The sequence below is a fragment of the Drosophila kikkawai genome, chromosome X, assembly GCF_030179895.1.
Source record: "Drosophila kikkawai strain 14028-0561.14 chromosome X, DkikHiC1v2, whole genome shotgun sequence".
NCBI classification, from domain to species: Eukaryota; Metazoa; Arthropoda; class Insecta; order Diptera; family Drosophilidae; genus Drosophila; species Drosophila kikkawai.
Window position 1 is genome coordinate 15,058,675 of NC_091733.1, and position 11,320 is coordinate 15,069,994.

Below are 11,320 nucleotides of genomic sequence, written 5' to 3' on the forward strand. Positions count from 1 at the left end.
CAACACAACCGCCGCCAACCACCTCAAAGCCACCTAAAAACCATCCAGCGGACCGAACCACCCAAAACGCAGGCCCGAGATAAAATGACAGCGGCAGTGGCACAATCATCAGGATAATCACAACGCTCGAGTTGATAATGGCGACGTTGATGAGTCTGAACCTGAGTTGAATCTGGAATCCGTCTACACGGTGACAAATTATGAAATCCTACTGAAGTTTAAAGAATTATATTTTCACTTGGTATTTGAGATTGTAAAAAGTTAATGTTTTAATTGTATTCAGACACATTAAGAGCACCTTAAGCAGCATTAAATGCTTAGATATTTCTATTTTTAAAACTTTGTTCTCTCAGTGCATTGTTGCCACTTGGCTGACAGACTGCTTCCTGCTGCATTTCCTATCCGACTCTTCCGGCCTTTGGGTTCGGGTTCGGACTGGGGCGTGAAATGTAATCACATGGACAAAGCCCAATCACCAGACCGACCGACCGACCGACCCCCTTCACCTGAAGCCCACCTGAAAAATGCGAGGACTTTTGAGGTGTCCGATTCCCCGGGTGGAGGGGGAACCAATACCCAAATCCCAATCAGACGGTTTGCGGTTTCCTCCCCCCCTATTTTCCATTTCCCCATTTCCATTCGAGTTCGCATTCTCTCGCTGTTGTGAAATTTGCCTTCGTGGCACCTCTATTCACATTTTTGCAATTGGCCTTTGCTGTTTATTTGCTTTTGGCCAGGCGGCGTTGATAAGAAATGACAAATGCGCCAACGACAACAATTTCAATTTGTTTGCACTTTGCGAGTCAATATTAAATAATAAACGATTCGATTGGGAGCAAATAACAGATCAATGCAAATGCTTCCTGCTCCAATTAGGGGCTTCGTTTTTAAGGGAATCTTTGGGAGGGTTTCTAGAATTTTGGAAATGCTTTGAAGCCGCGTAATATCAATCGTTGTTTGGTTAATTTTTATTTATTTCGCTTAAAACAGTTTCAATCATTTTTATTATAATTTTTATTCAAGAGATTTAAAGTGTTTATTATTTATGTTAAACCTACTTAGGACATTCCTCTTTTTATTAACAAGTCTGAAAGATCTCACACGCTTTAAATGTCAATATTTATTATCAATAAAGTTTTATTTGCATCTCCGATCGAGCAAATATGGGTATCGCTATCATTGCAGTTTTTAAACTGCGTGCTATAACTGATGTTAATTTTTCTTCTTTTGCCCTACTCCAGATTTTTTTTTTTAGTTGAACAAAAAGAATGCCAAGGTCGTTGGTCGCTGCTTATTATTATTCACTGTCTTCTCTACAATTTCGTCTTGTTCTTTTTGCTTTTGGCGATAAGAAAAGAGTAAGTTTCTAATGAAATGACAAAAACTTGGGAACGTGAAAATAGGAAATGCGGCAATTGCAGAGAGAAAAAAAATAAGCATGATCTTAAGAAAATAATACTAATAAAAATAATAATAAAATTATAACATTTTATTATACAATATTATTATTTTTACTTAGCTTTATATTTTTGTATTATTTTTAAATTGTCATATTGGACCCAATTTCTTTCAATGTAAAGTAAGCTTGTAAACCTCTCCCCTCTAAAAAAATCACCTCTTTTGGACGACAAGAAGCGGAAATGGAACACTAGCAACTACTAAGACTATGCCAAGTGCTATAAAAAAATATATTTAACATGGGTATTACGCTGCTCTTGATTTTGGCGCATTATCGTAAAACATTTTATCGGTTGCTAAGCTAATATATGTTTTATATTATTACTATATCTATGTACATATACAAGAGTGCCTACGTAAAACTGGTGCAGCTGTGTTCGGCATTTTAACAGTGAATTTCTAACTCAATTATTAGAATAGTAAATATTAGTCATAAAAAAGAATTTTTAAGGGGTTATTTGTAGAATATAATTAGATAATTATATGTCGATTTTTTCTGGGAACAAACTAAGCCCAAGATAGGCAATAAAGAATTTTTCCACATTTTTTTTACCCAAATATTTAAGTAATACTTTTTACTTGTTTTTGCTTTTTTTAAATTTTGTGCGTATATAGAATTATTTAGCACTTTATATTATTCTATATTTCTAATCTGTAAAGATGCTTGAGGTTATGTCATATCCATAATAACCCCACATTCTCACTTCGCCTATAGTGCTGTTGTTTTTTCATGCAACAACAAGCACGACAACAAACACAATTGGTTAATTCTAGTATTTAAATTGTATAACGTTGTAAATTTCACGCGACTTTTACAACAAAGCCAAACAAAGCAACTAAAAGAACAACGACAAGCTGTTGACAAATGTCCGACGAGCTTAATTAACCGACGAGCCAACAACCAACAACACCAAATGAGTAATAGAGAACAAAAACGAAAAAATAAATAACTAAATATGTATATGTAAAAATATAAACATTGGTCGACTGAAGTTTGTATACCCTTTTAACGATTGTGAGTTCTTCTAAAAAAAAAAAAACTTTACTTCTGAAATCGCACAATATGGACGGTAACCCCTGTTATAAATTATATTCTGGGCAAGCATTAACAGCCCAGTCGATCTAGACATGTCTGATTTTTTTGCAATCTTAAATGTATTTTAATGAGGGGATAAGTACGGTTGGAAATATCATGTGACAAAATATATAATACTCTTTGCAAGGGTATAACTACGTGAATGGCTCATGTGCAAAAAGAGAACTGCATTCGAAGTGCGATAAATATCATTAAAAAAATAAGTAAATAAAAGCACAAAGTAAACTAAGTATAAGTAAGTGCTTTTTTAGATGCACATTAATCAGAATATATATTTTTTTATTGTGATATAAGTAAAGCCCTTGCTTAAATATTAAAAAATGACTTCAGTTTAGGAAGAAAATCTGTGATACATCTGATTTTATATGTATTTTATTCAGAATCTTTCTTAATATTATTTAACTTATTTCAGCTAAATTTGATTTAAGCCTTAAAATCCTTGTTTTGTATTAATAATATTAATAAGTGAATAAAATAACCCCAAAAATAGCTATTTTTAAGAAATTGCTGTACTTGTTAAGTAAAGTCTTTAGATCGTACTCTCTTTCCTTGAACTCTGTTCTCTTTTGTAGCCCCCCAGATCCTATCTGCCCCAACTTCCATTCTCTTTCTTAGTTTTTTATTATTTTTTTTTTTGGGTGCAGTAATTGCAGTTCATTTAATTTCCCATCCCGAACGTGGCCGCCTTGAAAACATGACCAAAACAAAAAGCACAAAAAAAAAGAGTCAACGAAAAAATATTGTAATAAAAAAAGAAGGTTAATCAAGCGACTTGGGCAAGTCGGGTTCGAGGTTCGAGTTCGTTTGCCTCACGTTGAGCACAGAGCTTGAGTTTGAGTTAAGTTAAAAAGCGGCTCGTGCTTCGTTTGCTTCCATCAGGCTTAAAGCAAAGGTGAGGACAGCAGTTCCCAGGCCCCCTCCTCCAAGCCGACACTTGGAGAAATAGCCTTTAATAAACTATAAACTATTTAGAGATAATAAAACTCTATAATATTTTTGAATTACTATGAAATAATTTAATACACCTGATTTTTTATAAAAAAGAACCATTAAAAATATTGGTATATATAATAAAAAAGAAGTAATTGCACTAGACTCTCGAATATTTTAAAAAACATACTCGACATTTCCATCTAAAAACCAATAAACTTAAAAAAATTACTCAAAGGACTTTGGTTTGATTGATATTATAGAAAGATTTCCCTCAGTGCAACTCCAAGGTTTTATGTAATTTCGTTTTGTTACTGTTTTTATTTCTTTGCCAGCCCTCTGCTGTTGTTTTCTTTTTCTTGTGTTACTTTTGCTTCTTGCGTGTTGACCAAGACAAAAACAACGACAACAGCAGCCAACAACAAAAAAGATTAAAATACATTAACCCATGGAGCGGTGGTGGTAATAACAGTAACAGCAATAGCAACCAAAGTCGAAGTCGAAGTCCGGCGAAAAGAGTCGGATTTTCTTACAATTCGTGATTCGGTCAAAATGCCCGTTATTATTATTTAACTATTGTTGCAATAATTGCCAATTGGGCAATGTAATTCTTTGCTCATTATACGTAATTATCTATTGACTTTTACTATTTGAAAAAGTCGAAGAGACACAACTCCATGAATGTGATGTGTGTGTGTGCGTGTTTATTTTCTTGTCGTTTGTTTATTGTCTTCAAGTTCAGGGCAATGTCAATGAAATTAAAAGGTAAAGGTAAAGGTAATTGGTTATTTTTAAGCAAAAGTGCAAGAGGACCTTAGTATGCACTATGAATTACACTTTTCAGCTGGAAAATTACCTTTGATCAATCGATGAATATCGGATGCAAATTACCGTGATTACATGAAAATTAGCCAATAATTTTTAAGGGTGGCTGGGTTAATTTTCTATTTGCCAAAAAAACAAATGTAATTGTATACATATAATGAAAAGCAAAATTGCAACAATTTTAAGACAATTAGTATTATTTTTGTAAATAATTTCCTTGTAATATTATTTTCTGAATTTTTATATTAAAAATATAATTTATTTTAAATATTATATTTTGCTTTCCATAAATTTATTAATTCCTAATCATAACATTAATTACAATATATATTTATATATTTTATTATGGCCTGAAATGGTAATCATTATCTTTTCTCTGAAAATCGTTTCCCCGGATTCTTGGTGAATCAAAAACGAAATTCACCCAATTTGCATTTCTCTGAATAAAAAAAAATAGCGTGGCAAAAAAAAAAGGAGGTTTGAGACGTGGAGAACACAATAAAACACAGAATACAACAAAACAAGAAACAAAAACAACAAAACTAAAAGAGACTAAAAGGCAGGAAGACAACTTTCGCTGCTGGCGAACAACGGGAAATGGCAGAAGCCGTCAAAAAGGAGGGAGCCGAGAGAAGGACCAATAAAGAGAGAGCAAAAGGAAGACGACGAAAGAGACATAGCGCTGCTGCTTCTTCTTCCTTTTCTGTTTTCGTTCACTTCCTTTTCTTAATCTTTCTCAATTGTTTTCTTGTTTAGATTTACAACAAATAAAATTACAAATACACTGGAATTAACTTACCAAAAAGCAGCAATTAAATTCGTATACTTCTTGTAGCTTTCCTTCGCTTATTTAGTTTTTTAAAATTATATTTCTGGATTTATTATTTTGTTGCACATCTTTGTTGTTGTCATTGTAGCTGTTCTTGCAAACTAAAGAGGAACACGCACGAAGAACACAGAAACGTTAAAAATTAGCTGATAAGGGAAATATTTGTTTGTTCTTGTTTATTATAGGAAATTCCGCAATCCTTTTTCTCCTACTCTTGTTTCGTTATTCTCCTTGTACTACTACTTTTTCTCTTCTTATCAGCGAAACGTGAGTCAGTGGCAGGACAAATGAAATAAAAAACTATATCAAAATAAACAAAAATAATAAAAAGTTAATGCCGATTTTATAGCACCAAAAATTCATCAAGTAGAATAATTAGTAGAGATCTATGAATATCAATGTACCATTTTCTGTATATTTTTGTAAGAAGTGAAAAATTAAATAAATCCGATATATTACATAATTTTAAAGTAAACTATATTTTTGGTTCTTTCATTTTGACCTTGACTGTTTTTACGGTTTTCTTGCGGATTAATTTTTCGGCTGGTTTCTTTTTTGTTTTGCTAGTACAATTTTGATATTTTGGTAACTACGCGCTGCCGCTGCTGACGTCGCCGTCAGCGCCGCTGCTGCCAATTTCCTCATGTGGCGCGCTCTCACACACAAACACTCGGGCACTCAAAAAACACACACCTACACACACGCACATGAGTCTTTGCAGCTTCTTTTCTTTCCTTTCGTAATTGCTTTGCCTCTTCTTCCTGCTCTTAAAGGTTGTAGCGCAGGAAAGAGACAGCAGTACGGCGAGAAGACAGGGCTAGGGGGACAGAGTGAGAAGACAACAAAGCGACAATTTCAAACATGATTGCATTTGCAAAAACATAATAAAAACAACAAAAATTTCCATTTCTTTCACGTTGCATTTGTTGTTGTAGTTGCCGCTGCTTCTCGCCCATCTTCCACTTCTTGATGTTGCTTCGTCTGCTTCTGTTGTTGTTGCTGTTCTGGCGGCAACCACAAAGTCCAGAAACAAAAAAAAACCGTAAAAAACGCAACCAAATAGTACTTTAAAAATTATATTGAACTATATGTTTGTTTTATTTATTGAATTTTTTTTTGTTTTTGCCTGCCACCGCTCTTTTGGCTTCCTTTATCTCTTTCTTTTAGTTTCTTTTTTTGTGGACGCACTTTTTTTAACACTTTGCCTTTTCCTTTCACAAGAAAAAAATTCACGCGACACTTTTGCGGGTATTACGTTGATTTGTAGATTCCAACTAATTTCGCACTGGCACACGCGTTCGGTTGCAGCATTTAGGCATTTAATTAATTTAAATGTGTGCAGGTTCGCTGTTTTTTTTGCTTTTTTGTTTTACTTCTCTCTCTCCGCTTTCCACTCGATTTTCTTGCTTCGATGTCGCGAGCAGAGTGACCGGGCGCGGCTTGGCAGAAAATATTTTGTAGACACCATTTGTTTGGTCTCATTTTCGCGTTTTATGGCCTATGACGGTTTGGAACTTGGCTAAGCGTTTACCCAATTGGTGGCCAGCTTGGCTATTGTCACCATAAAAGTTTGTTATTAGGACTCAAACCGTTTTTTATCGGCATACCAATCGACTCTTGGCCGAATTCCGCCTGGCCACACTGTTTGCCAGCACTAAACATAACAACAAAAAGCCATTTACTAATATTACTGCCAATAGTGTGTTTTGTTCGAGTCGCTGAAAACGGCCTAAAAACTCGCAGGCAAGGAGGCCATGGTTTTTGAGTCTTGCCTAAAAAATAGAAAAGGAAAGTGGGTGGTTGCTTGAAACTCACAATTTATTTGTATTCCAGTTAACCACTGGCCGCGAGTGTTAAAATTAAAGTGCTGCGCTCTCGCTCGCACTGCGTCCGCGTCCACCTCTCCCCGACACCCGACACCCGTTGCCCGTCACCCCCTCTCCCGTCCTCCGTGCGCGCTATCAGCCATCGGAATTCCGAGTTCAATCGGTCTTATCTGGCGGATTCCCCAACCTTGAGGCTCTCCTCGGATCAGCAGAGGATCGGTAATCTTTATACATCATGTCTGCCACGGCAGCGACGCCAGCTGTTGCGCCGGCAGCGACGGCTACGGCGACGCAGACCGCGAACAGCGACGAGGAGAATCTCTTGCGGGGATTGAACAAACTCCGGACGGAGGATAAGCTTACGGATGTCACACTGATTGTCGAGGATCATCGTTTCAAGGTAGGGAAAGTGTCCCTATATTGAGTTTCTCTAGATTATCTAAAGAAACAATGGGGCTACAAGAGTTTTTCTGTGACATTTGAAGTGTATTCCAATTGGAAACGTACAAAAATCTGATTGGTTTCGTTTGTTATTGTTTATTTGGGCATTATACCAAGTTTATGAGGTTTCTATAACTTCTATTGATTATATATATATTATACAACATTTTTATTTAAATTTTAACCAAAATACTACAAGTATTCTGGTTTTGTATAAATGCTTATCATTATAAGAAACCGCATAAACCGCACTAAAACTTAATAAAAAATATTTATATTACTTTTATCATTAATAAAATATCTCCACTTTTTTTTTTTTAAATATTATTCAAAGTATATAATATAATTCATTTAAATAAAAAGCAACACTAAAGTTAAAGCGGAAGGCGACGTGATAATCACAGACACCAAAAAAGCTCATCTTCACTTTCTCTTGCTAAACTAAATACAAACAAAAGCAAATATAACAAAAAAACAACAACAAAAAATCGAAAATTAATTTGTTTTGGCAATGACGCATTTGTTTCTGCCGTTATATATATAATTAGGAATTCCCAGAAATATATTTATATCAAGAGTAGGCCCGATATTTCAAAAGGAAACATTTCAAAATTATATTAGTCATCAATTAAGGGGGGGGGGGATAAGGTATTTAATTTTTGTTCGTAAATTTTTTTTGTTTTTAATTTGAGATCCTGAATATCTTAAGCATATTTTGTCCAAGTTTTACATCGATAAAAGCAAAATTGCAATGTTTAAAAAGCGCAATCCTCAAAAATGCTATTTTCAAAATCTCGGTGTACATGATAACTCAAAATCTACTCAACCAATCGGTTTGAAATTTGAAACAAAACTTTTTTTTAACAAATTCTGCAGGTACTCACAGCGAGTTTTTTTTAATTAAAATATTTTTTTATTTTTTATTTAACTAATTAACTTGATTTTTGTAGTAAAAAATCAAGATTTTAATTTTAAATTTTGATAAAAAAGAAAAACGGGAAAAAATGTAAAAAATAAAAACGCCAATAAAAAGTATTATTAATTTTATTCTATGCCCTAAAAAAAAATGTATTTTAAAATTAATTCAACCTTTTGCAGGCCCATCGCGTTGTCCTTGCTGCCAGCAGTGATTATTTTTGCGCCATGTTCGCCGACTGTGCCATGATCGAGTCGCGCCAGGAGGAGATCAACCTCTACGGCATCACGGCGCGGGCAATGAGCGCCATCATCGACTACATATACACATCCCTGCTGGAACTGAATTCCGACAATATCGAGGAGATCCTGGCCGCGTCCACGCATGTCCAGGTGCGCGAGGTTATTGAGAGATGTACCTGCTTCCTGGAGACCGAAATTGAGATGGATAATTGCCTGGCCATTGCCGGCATGGCCGAAATCTATGGACAAATGGCCCTATCGGAGCGTGCCTACCGCTATATATGCGCTCACTTCGAAGAGTTTTCCGCGACGCCGGACTTTAAGGATCTCAAAGTGGATCAACTGCAGTTTATCCTGTCCAGCAATTACCCCATTGATGTGACCGAACAGGAGCTAGTGCGTCTGGTTTGCAGCTATTGCCTGGATCAGCAGGTGGCCGAGAGTGCGGTGTGGGATTTGCTGCACTTGATCAACTGGTCACACATTAGCTACAAGTCCCTGGATGGTTTGAGGCTGCTGAATTGCTCCCTGGAGGAGGGAAAACGACTGGAAATGCCCACTGACTACTACAGCCGGATGAAGCACGAGTATCTGAGGATGCTGCTAAGGGGCGAGATACCCCTGGAGGACACATCACTGCCACAGAGGCCGACGAATATGCGGGGCATGGAGCTTAGCCTGCTGAAGATCGGCGGCTTTGGGTGGAAGGGACTGACCAATGTGATAATGTGCTTTTCGCCCACCAAAATGAAGTGGTACGAGTTGACCTCAATACCGCACATCGATCAATGTGAGTAGGAGTAGTAGGTTAAGGGGGATTCAAGGCCAAAGAGTGCCTGGTTAAAGCTTCCCAAAGTGCTACACGTTTTGTAGTATGATCTTATTACATATCTTTTAATTCCAGGCAACTTTGGCACTGCCGTTCTGAACAACGAGCTCTTTATTGTGGGCGGCGCCTACGACGTTTGCCTCAAGGAGTACATCCATCCCTTTGGCTTCTGCTACTGTCCCCTGAGAAACTCCTGGGTGACGATTGCTCCCATTCAACTGGATCGCTGTCGATTCTCCCTCAATGCCGTGGGCAAGCAGTACCTGTATGCGGTGGGTGGCATTGTGGAGTACGATGATTACTCCGAGGAGGCAATGCGCAGAATCTCCAATGTTGAACGCTACGATATTGCCCGGAATGTGTGGACATTTATGCCCAGTTTGCAGGAGAATCGCAGCCAACATGCCGGCGTCGTTGTGGGCGATAAACTGTACATATCCGGTGGCATTTACCTGGCCGACATTCTGGCGAGCATGTGGTGCTTCGACACAACGACAGAGCACTGGCAGGAGCTGGCACCGATGCCGACGCCCTGCTGTGACCACGTCCTGGTGGCGATCGATAATCGCATCTATGCCTGCGGCGGCTGGCACGAGAGTCTGACCGAGTCGCGGGTGCTGGTGCAGCACATCTATGCGTATGACATCGAGAGCAATGCGTGGAGCGTGGAGACCCAGATACCGGCACCGAAATTCTACTCGGGCGTGACTGTGATGAATCGGACCATATTTTTTGTGGGCGGATTGGACTCCACAGAGTCAATTGATCGGGCCAGTTCAGAGACAATGGCCTATGATCTGGACAACAAGGACTGGTGGCATCGCAAGGACTCGTGGGATACGCCGAACGCCGTTTGGGAATCCACCTGCGCCGCCATCTACGTGCCCATGTGCGGTGGCACCTGATTCCTGCATCCTCCTCCACTCGCTCATCCATCCGTCCGTCCCCTCCCCAACGAATTTACCGATACTCAACTCAAAATTTTGTTTGTAATTACCAATTACTAATTGTAGTAGATAATCGAATATTTTTATATGCGATAAACTGTAGTTGTATTGTTAGCTAGCTTAAAGACTACATGCGAAATTTTGCGTTGTGTCGAATGATTGTGCCAAGCACACACACACGGCCACAAAAACTGTTTAGACCCTAGACGACCAGCGAAGGCTTCGTTTCTACTTTGTAAAATGTAAAATCCTAAATATAGATCGAATATAATACAGAATGAATGGTGTGAATTTTGTATTTCTCACTGAATCTCTAGATAATCGGCCACAGCAACAATGAAATTAATAAAAAATTGGTTACTGCTTGAAATTCATGTTGTGTTTTTATGAAAATTTAAAGAGATGTGTTTGGTGTGGTATTGTAAAATAACCCAGCAGACAAAAACGTTTGTTTATAATATGGAAAACGATACTTTTGCGGACGAAAGCGGACAAAACGTCCGTTTGAGGCTCATAAACGATACGCACTATGTCCGATCTTTGTCTGCTGGGAAGAACCAACTAGACACAGAAAATCAATCATGTTAATCGATTTAAAATCGATTTATTTCAGGGACCGTAAATAATGATTATCGGACAAATTTTGTAAAGAACATTCAAATTAGAAATCTATGTTAGTAATGGATTTATAATTTGAAAATTTCCCGTTTTTCGATTATTATCGATATATAATTTAAATTATTTCCCTTTTCGATTTTAATTGATTTATAATTTAAATAATTTTTGTTCTCGATTTTAATCGATTTATAATTTAAATTATTTTTGTTTTCGATTTTAATTGATTTATAATTTATATTATTTTTGTTCTCGATTTTAATCGATTTATAATTTAAATTTTTTCCGTTTTCGATTATAATCGATTTATAATTTAAATTATTTCCGTTTTCGATTATAATCGATTTATAATTTTAATTATTTCCT

At 36.9% G+C, this 11,320-nt stretch overlaps 2 protein-coding genes across 6 annotated transcripts in view; one reads left to right on the forward strand and one right to left on the reverse strand.

Annotated features, from left to right (window-relative positions):
* RhoGAP19D (Rho GTPase activating protein at 19D) overlaps positions 1-6,573 on the reverse strand; it is a 43,559-nt gene extending 36,986 nt beyond the window's left edge. For 3 of the 5 annotated variants that reach the window (XM_017174687.3, XM_017174688.3, XM_017174684.3), the window contains exons 1-2: positions 6,327-6,573; positions 5,109-5,239 (exon numbers count right to left, since the gene is read on the reverse strand). The gene's annotated coding sequence lies outside the window, so the exon portion shown is untranslated. The remainder of the gene's footprint in view (positions 1-5,108; positions 5,240-6,326) is intronic. The other 2 variants (XM_017174685.3, XM_017174686.3) reach the window with 2 other exon arrangements.
* Positions 6,574-6,862: 289 nt separating this feature from the next.
* On the forward strand, positions 6,863-10,621 carry LOC108080169 (kelch-like protein 26). The gene is made up of 3 exons (XM_017174813.3): positions 6,863-7,364; positions 8,504-9,353; positions 9,468-10,621. Exons 1-3 carry the CDS (start codon positions 7,200-7,202, stop codon positions 10,295-10,297), a joined length of 1,845 nt encoding a protein of 614 aa, XP_017030302.1. The 5' UTR covers positions 6,863-7,199; the 3' UTR covers positions 10,298-10,621.
* The last annotated feature ends 699 nt before the right edge of the window (positions 10,622-11,320 follow it).

Bases quoted from the DNA above. Each gene is read 5' to 3' on its own strand.
- LOC108080169 (XM_017174813.3), top strand. From the start codon at position 7,200: ATGTCTGCCACGGCAGCGACGCCAGCTGTTGCGCCGGCAGCGACGGCT. The intron at 7,365-8,503 runs GTAGGGAAAGTG...AACCTTTTGCAG, and splicing joins TCGAGGATCATCGTTTCAAG to GCCCATCGCGTTGTCCTTGC. The intron at 9,354-9,467 runs GTGAGTAGGAGT...TTTTAATTCCAG, and splicing joins AATACCGCACATCGATCAAT to GCAACTTTGGCACTGCCGTT.